General features: G+C 44.7%; 1 protein-coding gene across 5 annotated transcripts in view; it reads right to left on the reverse strand.

The window, feature by feature from the left end:
- TMEM241 (transmembrane protein 241) overlaps nt 1-22,772 on the reverse strand; it is a 119,558-nt gene that overhangs the window by 3,053 nt on the left and 93,733 nt on the right. For 2 of the 5 annotated variants that reach the window (XM_070452744.1, XM_070452741.1), the window contains one exon: nt 14,053-14,117. In XM_070452744.1, coding sequence (XP_070308845.1) covers nt 14,053-14,117 — 65 coding nt within the window. Of the gene's footprint in view, nt 1-657; nt 3,485-13,722; nt 13,890-14,052; nt 14,118-22,772 lie in introns of those variants that run through there. The other 3 variants (XM_070452743.1, XM_070452742.1, XM_070452746.1) reach the window with 3 other exon arrangements.

The raw sequence follows: 22,772 nt of genomic DNA on the forward strand, positions 1-22,772 counted from the left end.
GGCTGGGTGCAGCAGGACTGTCTAGGGGGCTCCTGTCGCTGGTCTCTATAGCACAGCCACCTCAGGGGAGTCAGACCTCTACATGGCAGCTCAGGACTCCCAGAGGCTGCTCAAGAAGATCCAGGCTGCTTTCGATTTCGGCTTGGAAGTCTGGCAGCATTGCTTCTATCACCTCCTACTGGCAGCCAGAATGTCAGAGCCAGCCCAGACTCAAGAGGAAGAGACAGGAACTGCAAGGTGTATAAATACCATCGGGGGACGGGGGAAGGGTGCGGACACCATCACAGTGCTCAGCAACCTCACCTGACTGGTGGTTACCCTACGGGACAGGGCAAGTCCACAGGAGGAGCGGGGTGGAACTCACTCTGCAGAGATAAGTGGCCTGGATGCTGGTAGAAGTCTGGGCCTGTGTTTTGGCTTTATTATTACTGGTGTATTTGGATTTCTCTTTCTTTTTGGCTGTAGGGCATGCAGGATCTTAGTTCCCCAACCAGGGATCACACCCATGCCCCCTGCAGTGGCAGTGCAGAGTCTTAACCACAGGACCACCAGGGAAGTCCTGAGGCCTGTGTTTAAAATGTAAGAACTCACTCCCCCAGGATAACAACATTTTTTTTTGTACTCTACTCTCCTGTCAACATTGAAGAGAAAGGCAAATTACCAAGAAAATAAATGGTTTATTTTTCTTTATATCCACAGCAGATTTGTAATAATATACCACCAGACAGAACCGTGCCTCTCTTGACAGAAATCATATTCATTATTAGGACAAATTAAAAAAAAAACTAAAAATACCCTGGCTTTGACTTGCAGCCAGCAAGGACATGCCCCAGATAGGTCTTGACCAAGTGGATCATTTCAGGTAAAAGGGAGTGCTGGGGTTATCTGTGGATTCCCTGCCTGGGGGCCCAAGGACCCAGAGAGCCCCAAAGAATAAGAGCTAAAGAGACAGAAGTCCCTTGATTTACAGAGCTCTAGGCTCATTCTCCTAAAGGAAATCAGTCCTGAATACTCATTGGAAGGACTGATGCTGAAGCTGAAGCTCCAATACTTTGGCTGCCTGATGCAAAGAGCCGATTCATTAGAAAAGACCCTGATGCTGGGAAAGATTGAAGGCAGGAGGAGAAGGGGACGACAGAGGATGAGGTGGTTGGGTGACATCACTGACTCAATGGACGTGAGTCTGAGCAAGCTCCGGGAGATGGTGAAGGACAGGAAAGCCTGGTGTGCTGTAGTCCATGGGTCTCAAAGAGTTGGACATGGCTTAGCGACTGAATAACAACAGGCTCATCCTCATATCAGAGCTGAGCATGTGCACTTGCGCATAAAAGATGGTGGTTAAAGCTTGAAGAAAAAAGCCCATGAAGAAATGGAAGCTAAAGGAAACAGAACAATATATTGAGGTAACACCTATCCTCTGCCTCTTGCTGGTGTTAAACTAAGAAAAGACCTGAGATTTTAAAAACAGTGGAATTCTCAAACTCAGTTTTTTTAAAAAATCACACAAACAAAAATCCTTTATAAAGATTCTTTAAAAAAACAAAACAAAAACTTGCTGCAAAAGTTTTTGAAATTAGTTCCGATAGAACAGGGGAGGGGGCTTGTTAACCATGCACAGCTCTTTCCAGCCTCAGGAATCTCATTTGCTCAAATGACACTTGGAAGGACAGACATAAGAAGACATTTGGACAGATGTCACTTTCTGCAAACAGGGAACCAGCCTCAGCAGTTCAGAGAGGGTTTTACAAGGGCAAACTGCTGCTGCTGCTAAGTTGCTTCAGTCGTGTCCGACTCTGTGCGACCCCAGAGACAGCAGCCCACCAGGCTCCCCCATCCCTGGGATTCTCCAGGCAAGAACACTGGAGTGGGTTGCCATATCCTTCTCCAATGCATCAAAGTGAAAAGTGAAAGTCAAGTTGTTCAGTCACGTCCGACTCGTAGCGATCCCATAGACTGCAGCCTACCAGGCTCCTCCATCCATGGAATTTTCCAGGTAAGAGTACTGGAGAGGGTTGCCATTGCCTTCTCCATTACGGGAGCAAAAGAACAAGGAAAATTCTAAACCCAGATTTTCTATTTGATCCTGAGGAGCAAGTCTGACATCACAGATTAGGAAGAAAAAGCAGAGTGCAACTATATATGTATAAAGGTCACTCTGAACATCTTTACCTTAAATGACAAGCAGAGAGTGGGAAAAGACAAGGAAATGAATGTAAGGTACTCAAGGTCCACAAACACTAATCTATTCCTATTTGTTTCATCTTCTGCTGCTTTTTGCAACAGCCTGGAGAAAACATGTGGGAAGAATGTCCTGACTCAGCTGACCTTAGTCTTCACAAGGCCAAGAATGGACAAGGCTTGTTTCCCAGATACTGGAGATGGTCCTTCGTTACTGACATGAATGTCCAATCCTGCAAGGCCTGGATCCTGCCTGGACAGGACTCTCTGGACTTCACTACCTTTGACATCTCAAAATGACCAAAACTGACTCCTAGCAGAGTATAATGTATTCAGAAAACCTCTTATGAGCAGGAATATTTACAGTTAGACATTATTTTCTTAAACCATCATCAAGGTTCAAAATCAAATGACCATTCCATGCAAATTCATTTCTTCAGACTCCCATAAAGGCAAGATTTAGAGTTTTACATTTTTAACCTGGCCTGAAAAATATATTTCAGGTTCCAATGATTTGAAACCTCTTTTGAGATATAAGGGAATCACATGGGTTATGAATAAAAATACGTGTGTGTTTACCTGCTTATATCTGTTTCACCATCAGTGCTTTTTCATCCGTGGTAATCATTACTCTGGGGTAATCATCAGTACCAATTTAACCTGATGGTGGGCCCAAAAGGGTGTTCAGAATTCAACACAACACACAACCACAGAAAGTCTTCAGTGCACAGAGAAACAGTGTCCTTGCTGGCGTCTTACTCGGCCCGGGACTCCCATTTGAGCCCCCACTGGGCCCCCAGGGGAAGCCCTCTCATGAAATTCTCCGTGTGCCCCTAAGTGAGTGAGTGTGGGTTCGAGGCAACCTGACAGCAAGGCTGTCAGAGACGCCTTCAAGGCTGTGAAATCACAACACAAGACCAAAACCACGACACAATACCTCCACTACCCGGCAGTGAAGGCTTGCTCGCTGAAGGGTGTTTAATACGGAGCATGCGCGGCAATCCAGGTGGGCGGAGCCATCCCCACGCAGGTGAAACCCTGCGTCGCTTTCTGCACATCTGGGCGTGGGACACAGTCAGCTGGACCTGGCGAGCCTTTCGACACAGTCCATTCCCTGAAGCATCCTAGAGACCCCAGAGAGCTCTCCTTGCTGCAGCGAGCAGTGGCATCTCACCGTCCTTGCTTTCTATCACCTGGACAGCGCGGTGTTCTCCACCACAGCCTGGGAGTCCACTTTCCCCGGGTTTAGGACCCCTTCCGCTCCGAGAAAACCAGCAAGGCCTCTCCAAATCCGCCGAGCAGGAGGCTGCGAGAAACAGCAAGAGGTCAGCTTTGCCCTCTTGGGAACCTAGAGGCTGTGGACGTGTGAAGTTGCCTGGTGTCCACCTACCGCAGGGCAAGTGATGCTTCCTCATCATGCAGCTGAGCATCCTGTCCCCTGCCCACACTGCCTGACTTCAAGTCAGGTCCCGGACTGCCCAGTCATCCAGGGTAAACCTCAGCTGTCCCTCAGGGAGAAAGGTGGCGTGTTCCAACCATCCTGACCAGGTGATGGTGACTGCACTTCCTTACTCTTCTCTGGCACAAACATAGGAGGAGGGCTTCCCACTGGTGCATTTTGCTACAGTGATGGATAGGAAACCGTGCATGTATCCATAATCCTATGATTATTGACAGTCTCTGAACCCTTTTATTTCATTTAGACTAACAGAACATTTAAAGACAAAATACAAATGGGGACGCATGAATTGCCCACCACAGCAGAAAGATCTACAGCCAGTGAAAATGAAAAATAGCAGAACATAAGACTGTGAGAAAGAGGTGGATTTCACATGCCTAAAATGTAACACATTCAAAGGTTCCCACATTTTCTATTTTAAACTTCTCAGTAGACACTCTAGTGTCTGTCTGAAGCCCCCATCATTCTTCCCCCAAAGCACCTCTGAGGTCCGGGCTGGGCCATGAGTAAAGTCTTGTGATGGGGGTTCCTGAGGATGAAGTGCTCTTGTTCAGAAGTGCCAACAGCCCTTTTGATGCCACCTTCTTCTTCCTTTTTTCTCCATTTACCCCCTAGCATCCCACTCTTCCTATATACCCACTCATTATACATACCCACGCACAACACACTCATACTTGGGTAGTGGTGTCTCCCTGGTCCTAACATATGTCTAAGGCATCAAATGTATGAGATACACTTAGGCCATGTATATTCTGTTCTCAGTAAAAAAAAAGTCACCTATGGGGGTGACTATGACCTAAAGATAGCATCTACCATGAACCACTTCCAATAAAGGAGTGAAGTAAGTGGGAACAGGAAAACAATAAGCTAAGTTCAAACTGTGCTCAGGTGTTTCTTGGTTTTTTTGGGTTTTCCTTTTGGCTGCACCACATGGCATGTGGGATCTTAGTTCCCCAATCAGAAGTATTACAAATAGTGACAATAAGTCAATGAATTCTCTCTAACACACACTGAATTCAGAATAATGTAGCTGAAGTTTGTTACAAACAAAACAAATTTCAGAAGACTTTCCTAGATATATACTCGTCATTTATAGCATTGCTTCTGGGAGAAACTGGGGACCAAGTTCCAAAAGACTGTATTTTTTAACACAACTCCACTGGGCTTGTCCCTGGTCTAGTTCGGGGACAGACCTAGATGCTGGTGGATTCTATCACCTCTTCTTTTTGGATGAAGGACCCTGGAAGGGGAAGCCATTTGTTCTGTACACAACGAGTGTGTGCTGTCGTGTCTGAACTCTTTGCCACCCCGTGGACTGTAGCCCACCAGGCTCCTCTGTCCATGGAATTTTCCAGGCAAGAATACTGAAAATGAAATGAAATGGCAAAATTGCCATTTCCTCCGCCAGGGAAGATCTTCCTAATCCAGAGATTGAACTTGCGCCTCTTGCGTCTCCTGCATTGGCAGGCAGATTCTTTACCACTGAGCCACCTGGGAAGCCCGTTCTGTACACAGGCTGATTTCTAAAGACCCACTTTTGCCTTCTAAGTCGATCTGCTGTTTCCTTCTGCATTCCTTCAAGAACACACACACCGTCTTCTTAAATCCCTGGATGAGCACAGAGTCACCGTGACCTGATGCGACATCAGTACAGAACTTTGACTTGAGAAGTTTTATTTCTGCAAATGTAACAGGGGGTCAATCATTTCCACTAATCTTCCTTAATCACCGGGGAGAACAGGGTTTCGGCTGGCTCTTTGCCACCCTCCCTCCCCCAGCCTTAGAACAATGCTACAGCGTAATAACCTTGCATTGCATCCCCTTGGTTTAGCGATTTAATGAAACACCGAGTGGCTTTAGAGAAGGCTGACATGAAAACAAACCTGGTTCCGTTTACCGTTAAGAGCGCCAGGGAGGTGAGCTTTGATGCTGTTTTCTAAACAGCGGGAGACGCTGACACGGGGTGCAGGAATCTTAATAGCATTACAGCTGTTTAAGTCAGAGCTTTACTGAACTGTTTGCAAATCTTGTAATCCCCATCATTCCTGAAATGAACAAACTTCATGTAACGAAGGCATAAACATTCAGATTGCAGAGCCAGCCAGAAATAGTCATCACTCAATTCTCTTCCAGGGGGTTATTTATTTTCAACGTCTCTCCTCTCTTTCTCTTCTCTCTTATCAGGAGCCAAAGGCCCCATCTCGAACTTACATTTATTACTGTGGTGATTCAATGAATTCCTATGGAACTTTCCAGATTGAGGACAGAGACTGTATCCTTTTTTCAGCTGTAGGCCTAGCACTTAACACAACACCCAATAAATATTTGCTCAATGAGTGATGGAATTCTTATACCTGCTCCCCACTTCCCCATCTGGATTCCATACTATTTTTTTCTCTCTTTCCTCACCAAAATGAATGCACCACTCCCTTGGGGGCTTGCTGAGTGACAATTTACAATCTGATTAACTACTCTGTGTGGAAAGGTAATGAGTGTAGTTATTCAGAAGGCCTTTCTCAGCATTTTAAAGAAGAGGTTTCAGAGTCTTAATTCAGCTGAAAAACTGCAGACACTGTGATCCTAGCTGCAGTTTGGGGTATGTTGGAGGAAGTTCCTTCTTTACTCCGAAATTCACTCTCTCTACAAATAGACTTCGGCAGTCTCTAAGCATCCCCCTAAAACTAAAGGTAAAGACATCTTTACTCAGAGATGATATAGGACCATTCTCTAAAGGTGAGGTTGAGACTAGGATCAAGTTGAAGTGACTGCCATGTTTGTAACCCAGGGTCAATGGCAAGCCCAGTGAATGATGGGTAAAAATGAAAAGTTGATCACCAAATCCTACAAACAAAGAGGCTGTGTTTTGGTGATTCCTTTCTCTCCTTGTACTTATATGATTTCACAGGGAAAAGCGACTCTCCTCATCTAAAGAGCATTCAAAGAGGAAGCACCAACAACTATTAATAATTCTACTCAACAGAAACACCGCTCACAGTTCAGATTTATTTTTTTTTGAATGTGTTGAATTTTGCCAAAATTTTTTGCCAAAATGTTGCCCTTTGCCAAAATTTTGGAATACTGGGAATTCATATTGATACATAATCTAGAATGTTGTTAATTTAAAAACAAATAACTAAGTATGAATCTGGATATTTAGATTACTGAACTTGCAATAGATATTAAAATGCTGGGCTTTTATTGTTAAAAAGAAGATATGATAGCTGGACAAGAGCAGTTGCTTTTAATTAAAGGCTTTAAAAGTTGACTGACGTTGGGGGTGTGGGTTTATCATTTTTCTTGAGTACAGGACTCATTGATTGAGCTAACAGTGCCAGACAGAGAGACAGAAAGGTGAATGAAACAACCCCTTCCTAGAGGATCTTCAGCCAGCAGGTAGGCAGGAAGTGCACACCTGTCACTTCCTGTGGTACCTGCTGATGGAGGTACACAGTGAGGGTGGCAGGGGCTGCCAAGGACCTGAGCCTAGAGCTGATCCAAATCTCTAGTGCAGAGATAAGTTCTTTAAGATCTTGCTGAAATTTCAAATGGTGTTTTCTCCACACACCACCATAAACCTTTAGATTCGTGATTCCCAACTGTGGTGATTCTGCCAACAAGAGGACCTTTGGCAAAGCCTGGACATGTTTTTTGGTTGTTGGAATTAAGGGAGTGTTACTGGCCCCTGGTGAGGTGGGACTTAGGCTTGCTGCTGAAAATTCTACATGGTACAGGACAGCCCCTCACAGCAAAGAGGTCAACAGCACTGAGGGTGAGAAACCTTCTTTAGACAATGAGCTATTTTGTGTGTCTAAGCTGCTGCCCATCCAAGGAGATGGACAATGACGTGTACCCTGGTTTCCTAGATGGTGACCTCGCTGGGGTCTTGAACTGTGTCCACAGAACCCAGTAAGCACTTCTGGTAGAATGAATGAACATACAAGCAATGGAGGTGAGGGTGTCAGTGGTTACAGAGTCCTCAGCCTCAGCCGGGCTGCAGGGGGCTGGCTGTATACCTTCTACCCACATCCACCCACTCCAGCAACTGCTGCCATTTGGACGTGCAGGCCCAACTTAACAGCTGCTCCATATTTTTTAAAGAATCTGGAGATTCAGACTTTTACAGGGAAACCACCTGATTTCTAAATGTTGAATAATTTGAAATCTGAAAATTAAAGGAAAAAAAAAAAAAGAAACGATAACTATGCAGACAAACACAGTCGGTCCAAACCAAACAGCCTTTTGTGACTTCCGATCAGTTCAGGCTCCCACAGGGCAGAGATGGGCCATGGATTCCTGCCCAGAATCCGACTAGCCGGTCACCCAGTCACAGCCTGAACACACCCAGTCTACGGACAATGCAGACCAGCTCTGTGCAAAAGACAGGAAATCTGAAACACAGTCTGACACTCTTCTTCTGGTGGTTCACTTTGTGGTCGGAAAATTCTTTGAGGCTGAAAACACACCATCCTTAAACTCAAGAGTTCTCAAGAATCAGGAAATTCCAAAGTCAAGGTTCCTTTTGCAATGATCACACATGCTGTTTCCTTGACTTGGGTACACACAGCCCTTCTTTCCATCGTGTTCAGGGCATACCATGAAGTCCACAGGATGTGGGACAGCCTGTAGGCACGGCTCCCACAGACGGCTGTGGGAACCTTCAGACTAAGCACGTCCTCCCCCCTGCAGAGCATCTCACACTTGTTTCTTACACTCAGTTCAACACCTGGGTTTTTGTTGGTTTTTTTCGTTCATTCTGAAATTATGTACAAAATATAGTCAATGAGAATTATTTGGAAAAAAAGTGCCATCAAGAATTGAGATAGTCACTATAAAGGTTGCTGTTGTTGTTCAGTCACTCAGCTGTGTTCGACTCTTTGTGGCCCCACGGACTGCTGCACACTAAGCCTCCCTGTCCTTCACTATCTCCCAGAGTTTGCTCAAACTCGTGTCCACTGAATCGGTGATGCCATCCAACCATCTCATCCTCTGTTGCCCTCTTCTCCTCCTGCCCTGTCTTTCCCAGGGTCTTTTCCAATAAGTCAGCTCTTCACATCAGGTGGCCAAAGTTTTAGAGCTTCAGTTTCAGCATCATCGGTCCTTCCAAGGAATATTCACGGTTGATTTCCTTTAGGGTTGACTGGTTTGATGTCCTTGCTGTCCTAGGGACTCTCAAGAGTCTTCACCAGCATCACAGTTCGAAAGCATCAATTCTCTGGCACTCAGCCTTCTTTACGGTCCAACTCTCACACCCATACATGACCACTGGAAAAACCATAGCTTTGATGATATGGACCTTTGTTGGCAAAGTAATGTCTCTTCTTTTTAACATGCTGTTTAGGTTGGTCATAGGTTTTCTTCCAAGGAGCGTCTTTTAATTTCATGGCTGCTGTCACCAGGCACAGTGATTTTGGAGCCCAAGAAGATAAAATTTGTCACTCTATTTTTTCCCCATCTATTTGCCATAAAGTGATGCTACCAAATGCCATGATATTAGATGAAGGTTAAGATATAGAAACTGGGGGAACAGTCTCAAGGATGCACCAGGATACCTTGGCGGTTGGGTTTCTGGACATCAACCTGTCCACCATCTGTGTCCCACCTTCCCAGGAGGACAGGTGAGGGGAAGGAGGAGCAACTGGAGGGTCAGTTCCTGCCCCCCCTCCAGCTCTAGTTCCAAATGGCTAAGTCTCGCCAAGGGGCACCTTCTGCCCCTCCGTTCTTCCCTGTCTTCCTGGGGCCAGAGGGACCAAATCCTCCTCCACCCACAGCCTGGCTAAGCCTCTCCCTTCTGCATCAGGTCCAGCTTCAAGCCCCTCCCTATCACCCCGGCCTCTCTCTCTCCTCTGATCTTCACACCCACTGTGTTTACAAATACTATCCAAGACTTCCCTGGTGGTCCAATGGCTTAAAAACAAAAAAACCAAACCACCAACAGCAACAAAAACTCCACACTCCCAATGTAGGGAGCACAGGTCTGACCTCTGGTTGGGAAAGATCACACATGCTGTGTGCTAGTGGCATGGCCAAAAACATATATGTTTCAAAAAAACAGTTGCTATCCTGCCTCAGAAATTATCTTTACGACTTCTCCTCCTGAAAACTCCTTAAGGGCTGGATGATGTCTTATGTTCCGTAATGACTTCCACACGCTCTGCATACACCAGTCACTCAATAAATATTTTTTGTTAATTCACAGAAATTTAACTTATAGTATTAAAAATCTAAGGCAGTGAGATTCTTTTCCTAAAAATGTTCCACTGGACTTTTCCAGTTCACTGTGTCAGTCTCTGAATAAGAAATAGGGCCGATGTGTCTTGGGTAACGCTCCTTCTGTATTGCTGCCGAATCATCCAGATGCTCCTTATAAATCATCAGACTGGTGGGAAGAGAAACATTAGAGGTTGCCTCAGATGGTAAAGAATCTGCCTACAATGCAAGAGACCTGGGTTCAATCCCTGGGTTGGGAAGATCCCCTGGAGGAAGAAATGGCTATTCACTCCAGTATTCTTGCCTGGTGACTCCCGTGGACAAAGAAGCCTAATGGGTTACAGTCCATGGGGTCGCAAAGAGTCGGACATGACTGAGCAACTAATACTTCATTTCCTTTCTTCCAGTCACATAGTAGCTCTAAAATCTTGGGGGGAAAAAAACAGTTAAATGTCTGAACCTCAGCTTCTCCATCTTTAATACAGGACTAGGGAACTTCCCTGGCAGTCCAGTGGTTAAGATTCCTTGCAGGAGGTGCTTCAAGCAGAAGGTACTTCAAATGCACAAGGTGAGGGTTCAATCCCTGGTCAGGGAACAGAGATCCCACATGCCATGCAGCACAGCCAAAAATTTTTTTAAAAATTAAAATGGGGGCTAAATTGGAGGGTTGCTGTGAAAGTTAATGAGATATCTAATATTAATATGAAAATGTCTGAAATATAGTAGTTGCTCAATAAATGGTTAGTTATTTAAAAGAAGAGAAGAGATTAGGAGGAGGAGGAGGATGGTGTAGAAGTATTTCTTAATTTTTCTGTTCCTTCCATTTTCCTTCTTAGGGCAGGAAGTGCCCCATTAGGGGTTCTTGAGAGAGGCTAAAAACCACTTTCACAGAATGCCATGAGCAAAAAGATTCATTTCTGTCAGTGTGCATGGTTTAGATACAGACCTGCTCCCTGGAGAAGGGAAGGGGATGTCAACCCACTCCAGTATTCTTGCGTGGAGAATCCCATGGACAGAGGCGCCTGGTGGGCTATAGTCCTTGGGGTCTCATTGAGTCAGACATGACTGAGCAACTAACACCATGCAGGAAGATAAGTAACTACTGACACCCCAGGGACAGTGACTTTTCACTTTTATCCAAGAGTTGGCCCTGGCACATACTGGGTCCCAGGAAATATTTGTTTACTGAACAAGCCCCTTCCAGCCCAAAGCCACAGGAGATGCAAAGTTGCCTCTTCGACTTCCTCATCATGGCATTCCTAGAGCCTGGTCCTGCCTTTCACATTCATCCTGCAGAAACCTCATACTGATGTTTAAACTTGACACCATTTGTGTGTGTGTGTGTGTGTGTGTGTGTGTGTGTGTGAGTTGTTGGGGGGGGACTATGACAGCACAAGATGGGGGATTATTTACAAGTTGTCCTGGGAGACAGGAGGCTGCCCTGGACACATGGGGCCTAATGCTGGCCCCCACCAACCTGCACTGTGGCCTTGGAGCAAAAGGTGACAGTTCTACAGGTCCAATGTGAAAACCAGTGCAAAAACTGGGGGAGGAGGTGGAGGAAGCCAACCCTTAGGATTACTCTCATACCAAGTGAGGCACTTCCCTGGTAGCTCTGTGGTAAAGAATACGCCTGCCAATGCAGGAGACATAGGTTCGACCCCTGGGTCAGAAAGATCCCCTGGAGAAGAAAATGGAAACCCATTCCAGTATTCTTGCCTGGGGAATTCCAGGGACAGAGGAGCCTGGGAGGCTATAGTCCACGGGGTTGCAAAAGTCAGACATGACTTAGCAATTAAACAACAACAAGCATGAGAAAAAATACGGATTTTCTAAGGACTATGACTTATTTCAGCAAAACTAAATAAAATGCTTTTCTTTCCATCATGCTGGTAAAGAAATGTAAAAACCTCCAAAACTTGTCTGCAATTCAGTTCTGGAGTGCCATTCTTGGTGCTGAGAGTGGGGGCGGGTATTGCCAAACAATATATTCAAACTGGAATGGAAATAAGCATTCTATAACTTCAAGTGGCCCTAGGCTTGTTTTTCTTTTTAAAACAGAGGATAAGAGACAGTAAGTATCGAGAACCAACACAAATTATTCTCCTTAAGGTGCTGCATTAGTGATTCAGGCCATATAGCAGGTAGCCGTGGTCACAGGAAAGGAAAGCTGTGGGTCACCAGGCCAGCAGCTGGCAAGCTGGGTGAAGACTTGGGAAGGACTGACCCATGCCCAGGTCATTGAGAGGCTCGTCAGGCTTGGCTCGACAAGCACCACTCAGCGTGGTTTTGCTTTATAGACAATAGAGCCCACCTCCCTCCGCACAGACTTCCCTGGCCAAACTGCATTGTCCTCACCATCAGGCCAAACTCGTGTGACTTCTGGCAAGTGGAGACCATGGAAACAGAGGATCTATACTTTTTACTGGATGCATTTCTGTATTGTCGTAAATGTCTCCTACTGAATCTTTATCCATTAGGAACTGATCTCTCCCTCAGTTGATAGATTCTGATTCTGAGAATTGACTCAGGTTTGGAAACTGGCCAAGGATCGTCACTTTAAAATAGGTAAATGACTTCTGCCTTCTGCTTATCCATTTTTGATATATTTCTATTATAACTTGTTAAGCAACAGTCTAGATGACTCTCCATCCTTTTCCTAAGTCAACCCCACACTGACTGCCTTCCAGTTTTGCTGCCTAATATGGTAGGTTTGACTACCTTGCTTATGGTGCAAATAGCATACATTACTATATAGATTTAAAATACATAAGTATTGGGACTTCCCTGTTGGTCTGGAGGTTAAGAAACCGCCTTCCAATACAGGAGACATGGGTTTGATCTCTGGTCCTGGAACTAAGATCCCACATGCCACGGGGCAACTGAGCCTGCATGCAGCAACCAAGACCCAGCATAGCAAAAAATTATAAAATAAAATACCTAAGTATAAGCATGCGTGCCAAGTCGCTTCAGTTGTGTCTGACTCTTTGCAACCTTATGGAAGATAGCCCACCAGGCTTCTCTGTCCATGGGATCCTCCAGGCAAGAATACTGGAGTGGGTAGCCATTCCCTTCTCCAGGGGATCTTCCCAACCCGGGGATTGAACCTATGTCTCTAATGTCTCCTGCATTTGGCAGGTGGGTTCTTTACCACTAGTGCCACCTGGGAAGCCCTACTGAAGTACATACCCCCCAAAATAGCTTGATTTCCCTACTGATTGAGGGGAGCAACAGCAGTCCTAACAGTTTAAACTCAGCATCATTCCCCACCTCACCTTCACCCTCCCTGAAGATGACAACCACAACCCTTGGTGATCATCATGTCAGCTGGTTTGAATATTAGTAAGCTGGAGTAGATTGAAGTCTTAACGTGGTCAGTCGCCGATCAGCAGTCTGTATACAGGGTTCAGGGGCAGAACCCTACCACCTTACCTTCCCCACAGCAGGCCAAGGAACGTGATTTTTAAAGTAGGAGCGTGTGGCAGTTCTGTTCAAAAATCCTTGGGTCACTCCTCCCCGCCTCCACTCACGGTAAAGCCAAGCCCTTATAATGGCCTTTAAGAACCCACATGGTTAACCACCTACTACCTCTCCAGCCTCATCTCCTACCACTCTCGCCCAGCAACCTGCTCTGGTCGCATTGCTCCTTGAGCAAACCAAGCACCCTCCCACGTCAGGGCCTTAGCAATTTCTGTTACCTCCCAGTGTCCCCGGGGCTCACTCCCCCACTTCTTCAGGTCTGTGCTCAAATATGGGAGGGAGAGGCAGTGCTGTCTTTAAGCAAATGGGTGAGTGCATTCTAAACAAGGATGGTTTGGAGCTTGTCTAAGAGAAAAATGAATTGAAGGATCAAAGGAAAACACAAAACATAGTCACAGTTAAAGTTATAGTTACATATTTATAGTTACACTTATAGTTCTATATACACACATAATTAGTGGTTCACCCACAGTGGTTACTCTTGTGTGGATGAGTGGCTGAAAGGTGTCCTGGTGAGGTTCTGGTTCCTGAATGCTGGCTGTACCAGATATAATATATTCAGTTTCTGAAAATATTCATGATATAAGCACTCCTCTGAATGTATGTTTATTTATATGTCCATAAGACGTATACCCCAAACATGCACACTAACATTTGAGAGCAAATATTAGTATCCCAAGGAAACCCAAAGAACTTATTTTCCCCTCCTCTCTCTGCTAAAGACTTACCATCCCATGGTTTCCCTGGTCAGAATTATATCAAACAGCAACATTGATAAGCCAGACGTGATCACCTGCAGAAACAGTTTCAGCAAAAGGTCATCAGAGCAGCAAGACCTTGGTGACCTCCAAAGCCACTTTTTCACACATTTAGTTGGTGGCAGTTCAGATCCCAGACATCACCTATGTCTTCCCACTCTGTGTCTTTCCCGTCCCCCCACACTTCCTAGTCCCTGGTGTTTCACGGAAAATGCTAAGCCCTCGTCTATTTTGAGATGAGAATCTTCAAAGAAGTATTTAATTTCCAAATTTTTCAAAATAGGAGGCACACAGCTAAGATTGCACTCCTCTCTCTCCAGGGCAACGGCAGAGCAAGAATACCTGTTTCCATCTTGTCTCAGCTGCACAACAAGAACCCCCAAGGCCAGAAGCATCCATTCACCCATTCCCAGATCCTCCAGCTAAAAGCCGAGCTGCTGACCCACCTTTGCCAACAGCACTGTCTCTCACCCTGTCCTAATGTCCCTGTCTTTCTGGCCCAATGCACACATTCTGAGAAACCAGGTTCTTCCTAAGAGAGGGCGCAATGAAATCATTAATTATTTGCAAACATCTAGGAGGCAGTAAATGGGCGTCCCTGGTGGCTCGGCAGTAAAGAACCCACCAGCAACACAGGAGGCAAAAGAGATGAGGGTTTGATCCCTGGGTCGAGAAGATCCCCTGGAGGAGGCATGGCAACCCACTCCAGTGTTCTTGCTGGAAAATCCCATGGACAGAGGAGCCTGACGGGCTATGATCCATGGGGTCACACACAGTCAGACCTGACTGAAGCAGTGACCGAGCAGAACACAGGAGGCAAAGGAGAGAAAAGAGTTACTCCACATTTCTCAGAGCTAGAAATTCCAAAAAAACCTCTTAGAAGTGGCAGTAACGGGACTCAGACTCCCGAGATGCCTCTAAAAAGTCGACACAGAAAGTTTGGAGAACCAAAGACCAACTCTGAAACTCTGGCTCAAGTAAGATTCTTTTTTTCCTCTCCCAGGATTCTGCACTCTAGAATGCAAAGGAGCTTCTGTGAGGAAAGTTAGCCTAAGAACTTGCTTCTCTGCAATGAGAAGAAGTAAAATGTAGGCCGTATCAGGACAGGTCACTCAGGCTGAGTGTCCTCAGAGATATGAACTGCCATATCACCAAAGGGATGTCATGGCCTGTCTTGGAGGCCTCTTCAGGTCCCAAGATGGGAACAAGGCAGCAAGCAGATGGTCAGAAGAAGGGAGTATGGAGTATGGTGGTCCAGTGTTTAAGAATCCATCTTCCAATTCAGGGGACATGGGTTCAATACCTGGTCAGGGAACGAAGGTTCCATGTGTTGTGGAGCAACTAGGCCCATGCAACCACAACGAATGAGCCTGTGCACCACGACTAGAGAAAGACCACACTGCAAAGAAGACCCAGTACAGCCAAACATGTTTTTAAACAATTTAAAAAATAAGAAGGAGGCAGTATGTTTGATGAGTCTCATCTTCACTCATTTACCATCTCAAAAAGAAGCCTGGAAGTATAAACCTGGAACTCTTAGTATAGAGACCTTGTGAGATCTTAGAACCTTTGTAATAGCTTTTTCATTTAAGGTCACTTTCTATTTGCTCCCCTGTATCAATTTGCAGCTAAAAACCTTGACAACAAAAAAGAACCTGTGGTGTCTTCAGGAACAAAAAAGAAGTGACAACAAAGTCAGAGAAACAGTTGCAAAGCAGAACGCAAAGGACAAGAGGAAATATTTCTCAAAGTGAAAACAGAGTGCTGGTTTTTATCTCAAAGAGCTTTTATCTCAATGAGTAGCTCTTCTTCCCCCATCCTCCCCTCTTCTTGTTTGACATTTTATTTAGGACTTTTGCATCTACAGTCATAAATGAAGTGGGCCTAAAATTTTATTATCTTGCAATGCAATTGTCTAGTTTTGGAAACAAGGTTATACAAACCACATAAGTTAATACATCAGCCTCCCTGCTTCTTTTTCTGTAAAGGATAAAGACGGTCTTTACTGGGGTCTCCACTCTGACCTGACTGCCCCTGGACCTGGCGGTTCTAGTTGAAAGTGAAAAGTGAGAGTGTTAGTCACTCAGTTGCATCTGACTCTTTGTGATCCCATGGATGTAGCCTATCAGGCTCCTCTGTCGATGGGATTTCCCAGGAATAACACTGGAGCAGGTTGCCATTTCCTTCTCCAGGGGATCTTCCCGATCCAGTGATCAAACCCAGGTCTCCTGCATTGCAGGCAGATTCTTTACATCTGAGTCACCAGGGAAGCCCTAATTGGGGCGGCCTTTAATGGCCACTGTCCTAATCAAATCCTCTCTTTCTCCTGGATTCAAGTTTGTTATTTTCATTTTTTCCAAAAATATTTTTCATCTAGGTTTTCCATTCATTAACATTCAGCAGTTTGTAGAAACATTATTCTATCTCATTTGTGCCCATTTTTATCATCTTCCCTTTTATTCTTAATTTTATTATCATTTTCTCATACTTTTTTTTCTCTTTCCTTCTTTAGTCTCAACCAAAGTTAATCTTAATCTCATCAATCCCTCTTTACTTTTGCAACTTCCTGCACATATCCTGGGAGAGTGCCAACAGAGATTTATTTCTTGGGATTGCTGAAAAAGCCTCTCTTGTACTGAGGGAGGTTAGCGACGGCAGCTTGGCGTTAACGGAACAACTCATGAAATTTCTGAAGACTTTCTTAACTCTTCACCATTATCCTCATCTCCTTTAGCCTTTTTGCCAGCTCTTGTCTTTTTTTTTGCCAACTTTATTGAGGAATAAAGTTGGCAAATGTAACTGTATATATTTCAATTGTACACGGTGACTGGATATACATATATATACATGGCCTTCTCTGACTGGCTTCTCTAACGGCTTTTTTTTCCCATTTATTTTTATTAGTTGGAGGCTAATTACTTTACAATATTAGTGGATATCTAATGGCTTTTTAAAAAAATATTTTTATTTATTTGATGGTGCCAGGTCCTAGTTGTGGCATGTCAGATCTAGTTCCCTGACCAGTGATGGAACCGGGGCCCCCCTGCCTTGGGAGCTTGGAGTCTTAGCCAACGGACCACCAGGAAAGTCCTTCTGGTGGCTTTTTCCATACAACTTTCAGTCTCCTCTGTGACACTGTCACCTCCCCCATACCCTGCAAAAGTCACAGCCAAGGACTGACATCTCTAGCCCTCTGCAGGTTTCTTTCAGCTCAGAAGGAATCTCGTTTGCCGTGAGATAGACAGCTGGCCTGCTTGTTCCTATTAACCACACCTTTTGCCAAGAAAAACACCTCTGAAAATTTTCAAACCAGCCCTGACTTGAAAATAAGGTTGGTTTAGTAGCCAGACTGGTGCCTTTCCATCTGCCGCTTCCTGGAAACGTTTGCATGGTCTCCTGCCTTTCTCCTGGGCCCCTCTTTCAAACATGTCTATATTTTCCTCTCTCGTGGAGCAAATTTTCTGCTGGCTGAGACACTCAGTGAAATCTCACAAAGAGATCTGTCTTATTTCTGTAGGGAATTTATAGTGACCTTGTTTGTTCTGTAATGCTCCTGCGGAGTTAGATGGGCCACTTTTTAATCTATTTCCAGAAGGACCCTTAGCTCCTTAGGTTTCTCTGCTTTCGGTTTTTTTTTTTTTTTTTTTTGATGTGAACCATTTTTTTAAAAGTCTTTATTGACTCTGTGGGCTTCCCAGGTGGCGCTAGTGATAAAGAACCCACCCGTCAATACAGGAGATATAAGAGACATGGGTTCGATCCCTGGGTCAGGAAGATCCCTTGGAGGAGTGCATGGCAACCCACTCCAGTATTCTTGCCAGGAGAATCCCATGGACAGAGGAGCCTGGCAGGCTACAGGACTGCAAAGAGTTGGACACGACTGAAGCGACAACATTCTCACGTGCATTGAATCTGTGACAACATTGCTTCTGTTTTTTATGTTTTATTTTGTTGGCCATGAGGCATGTGGGATCTTAGCTCCTCAACCAGGGATTGAACCCCCACCCCCTGCATTGGAAGGTGAAGTCTTAACCATTGGACAGCCAGGGAGATCCCTTCTCTGCTTTCTTTACTTCCATCACCAGCCCCAGCCATCAGCTCTCTTTTTAAAAACATTTCTCATTCCCCCCGCCCCCTGCCCCATCCCGTGGTGTGTGTGTGTGTGTATTACACACACAGTCACCAAATTTCGACCACTTCACAAAAGTCACTGTATAAGGGATGAATAGCAGCCGGTCACACTTCACTGAGGGGCAGACACTGCGCAGGTGGCCAGCCCAATGTACCCACACACCAACCTCACCCTGTAAGAACTTCAAATTCATGCCTCAGCAAATCGACAGATTTCCATATGCCATGGGCCTTCAGGGCTGCTCGAAAACACTGCAAAGTGCGAATGATAAACCTGCTAGTGCCAAGAGTCCACTTCACTTCTAATTCCACTGAGGAACAAACAGAAGCCAGGAATAGCTGACTATGCAGGTCTGGGCACTGAATGTCCCACGCACAGGCACCTGAGGGCAGAACTGGAGAGGTTCAATCGACTCCCTAAGCGCAGAGGTGGGGAAACTGTGACCCAGAGACGGTGTGTGACTTGACTCCAGGGCCTGGCAACTTCATGCCAGGGAGCCATGGAGCCCAGGCTCTGACTCCCAGATCAGCTTCCTCTCATAGCCAGAGAGGATGCAAAGGAGCTTCATATAGCCTTTTTGAAAGTAAAAATCCACTAAAAGCCAGGACTCAAGTATCTGCAAACCCATGTCGGCAGCAGCATTATTCACGATAGCTAAAATCTGGAAGCAACCCAAGTGTCCATCAAGGGATGAATGAATGAGCTGAACATGGTATATGCATACAACGGAATATTTTTCAGCCTTAAAGAGAAAGGAAATTTTGACATATGCTACAACATGGGTGAACCTGGAAGACATTAAACTCAGTGAAATCAACCAGACACAGATAAGGACTGTATGATTCCACTTATATGGGGTACTTAGAACAGCCCATCTCATAGAGGTAGAAAGCAGAATGAATTTTACCAGGGTCTGAGAAGGACAGGAGTGGGAAGTTAGCATTTAATGAGTACAGAGTTTCAATTTAGGTTGATGAAAAAATTCTGGAGATGGATGTCAGTAAAAGCATAAACTTTTTTTTTTTTTTTTAACCTTTAAAATGGCTAAAATCTGCTCATGAGAAAGACTCCAAGTTACTCCTGGGACTTGCCATTCAAGAGACGGGAGTAGCAGCCATTACTGCCAATTATTGTTCTTGCGTTCGAACAGCATTTTTAAAAATACAAATGTTTTCCCAAAGAAGAAAGAGTCCTGTGGTCTCAGGAATGTCTCCCTTGCGCACACGCAGACCTGGATGACAAACACCAGGACCTGCCACAGTCTGGGCTGCCAACAACAGCAGAACTCAATACATTGTGTCAACGGCGGGGCTTTGAACTTCCTGGCTTTGTCAACGGATGTCACAACCTCTGTGTTCTTTAAACAGATTTTGGTATTTAAAGCAGATCAGGTTTGTTTTTTAAACATTCATTTCGATCCTGAGACAAATTTCCTGTTTGTTTAAAGGAAAATAAAGAGGAGCAGTTGTTAGTGGGAACCTGCCAGAGTCAAGGATTTGGAAGAGAATCAGAAATTTAGCTTTATTGTTTATTATTGTTTTGATGTTGTTGTTGAAATACATATGACTTAAGGAAAATGTGACCAAGTCAGCACGTGTATGAGGCCCTTCACCATAACTTCCCCAGTTTCAGCCAGGCACCTCCCACGTAAACAGGTTATAGTTTTTCAAACACTGTTGCATCCCATCTCTTGCCTTTGCCCAGCAAGTTCTCTCCACTTGTAATAGTTTCATAGGCTCAAACAATTCCTACTCACCTTTTGAAAATACATTTCTAGAAATCTTTTCCTGACCCTGACCGCCATTCACAGATCCAAATGGATCAGGAGCTTCTAGGGGCTTCCATAAACCCTTATCATTGCACATGCCAAATTCTACTGAAATGGTAGTCTCCCCAACCAGGATGTGAGCTATTCATCTTATGTTCAGGGCACAGCAACAGAGACTTGCCTATGGTAAGTGTCTGAAACATTTTATGCAAATACACTCAGTCATCAGAGCTGCTAACATAACCCCAAAGGTCACGATGCTGTTGATTTTCAAATCAATTTTCATATATTAGGGACCATTGGAACCCAGACCTGAGAACCATGAAGATAAACCCTGGTCCCTCATCTGTGTTTCTTTGACCAATTATCTCCACTGAGAAGATCTGAGACTGGTTCTCTGGTTCCAAGTTTAAAAATGTCAGAGAAGATTCTGATAGGTCCGCAAACCACCTGACTACGGTCTGGGAAACAGAGTAAGGTAAGAACATGGAAGCTCACCCTTGAACTTCACGGTGGGAATGGAGGAAGGAACATTTCTCTGGAGGAAGGTAGGGAAAGTGCTGGGCAGAAAGAAGAACAGCTGTCTTCTATACCCTTAGCATCAACACCATCTGGGAGCCTGGAGGACTGGAGGAAAGGCCGGATCTCAGGCTCCACCCCAGACTGCCTGAGCACCATCTACAAGGGAATAGCCCTTCCTCCCCTGGTGAGATGCATGCACGCTAAAATGTGAGGAATTCTGCTTCATACTGTTCAGCTCCAACACTGTCCAGATGGTGCTGTCCCATCTCCAGAGATGGGAGGACTCCAGCTTTCTCACACGCTGTAGACACATGTGTCAGACCGTCCTGGAGTCCATCTGTGTCACAGATTCACATATGAATGTTACCAGCCGTGCCTGTCTTTTAGGTTCAGGAGTAAATCTAACAAAAATGTATCATCTGAGAGCAGGCTCTCTTTTTCACCTAGGACTAAAGAAACTATTCCAAATCCATTTGACAGAAACCACAGCTAAAGCTGACAACTCTGTTCATTGTTTTTAAAATATTGAATTAATTTAATATCAATCCTGTGATTTATTCCAGGATCAGTGTAATTATTAATGACAGACAAATCATGCTAAACTCCAGGCACAGCCACTAACAGTGTCTGGTATCACCTCATTAAAATATACAATTCACCATTATTTTTCCAGGTATTGAAAAACAACACTGGGATTTCCCCGGTGGTTCAGTGGCTAAGACCCTAGCTCCCAATGCAGGGGGCCTAGGTTTGATCCCTTGTCAGGGAATTAGATCCCACATAGTGCAACTAAAAGCCAGAGCAGCCAAATAAGTAAAAATAAACAAATATAAAGTAAGAATAAAGGAATAGCGTGTTCAGACTATCTAATTTCTCCCTTAAATTTCAACACTTTAAAGATGTCATTCCCTGTCTGTTGGTATTCATAGTTTCAGTTGAAAAGTCAATTACTTTTTAAATTTGAGGTGTCTTTTTCCTCTGGTTGGTTTTAAGATTTTCTCTATCTTTGATTTCCAACAGTTTAACTAGGATATGCCTAAAGATACTTACTTTTCTCCTAAATATTTATTTATATATTTGGTTGTGTCGGGTCTTAGTAGCTACATGTGGGATCTAGTTCCCTGACCAGGGATCAAACCCAGTCCCCCTGCATTGGGAAGTGGAGTTTTAGCCACTGGACCATCAGGGAAGCCCTGACACTTACTTTTCTTTATATTTTTTGTTTGGGGTTTGGTGAGATTCTTGAAGCTGTGGGTTGATGCCTTTCAGCAGTGTTAGAAAATTCACAGCTATTATTCCTTCATACATTGCTTCTCTCTTCACCTTCTACTTCAATTACCTATATATTAGACTTTGAGAATTTCCTCCATGTCTCTTATGCTTTTTTCTGTACTTCCATAATTTTTTCTCTCTGTTCTTCACTAATTCTGTAACACTAAGTCCAATCTGCTCTTAGACCCATCCACTAAGTTATTAATTTGACATATAGTTTTTCAGTTCAGTAATAACTTTGTATTTTTTACAGATTCCAATTTTGCAATGAAATTCTATCATTTAACTCATATTTTCCTCAATTTTCTTTAACATATTCTTCATAGTCACTTTAAGTTATCACTAGCTCTAAAAATCCAGATCCTTTGTGTTTACATTGTCAGTGTTTTTTTTTATCAGCCAGTGTTCCTGCCTCTTCACATGTCTACAACTTTGAGTTTTTATTTATTTATTTTTTGACCATACCAAGCGGCATCCAGAACTTCTCTGACTGGGGATCAAACCTGTGCCCTTGCAGTGGAAGCATGGTGTCTTAACCACTGGATCATCACAGAAGTCCTCTACAACTACATGTTGAACACTGTGTATAAAGGAACTATAATCAAGGACTGAGTGAATCTGATGGGCTGTAGCTCGGCTGCTGCTGCTGCTAAGTCGCTTCAGTCGTGTCTGACTCTGTGCGACCCCATAGACGGCAGCCCACCAGGCTCCCCCGTCCCTGGGGTTCTCCAGGCAAGAACACTGGAGGGGGTTGCCATTTCCTTCTCCAATGCATGAAAGTGAAAGGTGAAAGTGAAGTCGCTCAGTTGTGTCCGACTCTCAGGGACCCCATGGACTGCTGCCTACCGGGCTCTTCCTTCCATGGGATTCTCCAGGCGAGAGTACTGGAGTGGGGTGCCATTGCCTTCTCTGGAGCTGTAGCTCTAGTAAGGCTTAATTCACCTCTTCTTTACCTAGTCCTTCAGGTGTGGCCCTCCGAGACTTATGCTTAAGAGC

The sequence above is a fragment of the Odocoileus virginianus genome, chromosome 22, assembly GCF_023699985.2.
Source record: "Odocoileus virginianus isolate 20LAN1187 ecotype Illinois chromosome 22, Ovbor_1.2, whole genome shotgun sequence".
Taxonomy (NCBI): domain Eukaryota; kingdom Metazoa; phylum Chordata; class Mammalia; order Artiodactyla; family Cervidae; genus Odocoileus; species Odocoileus virginianus.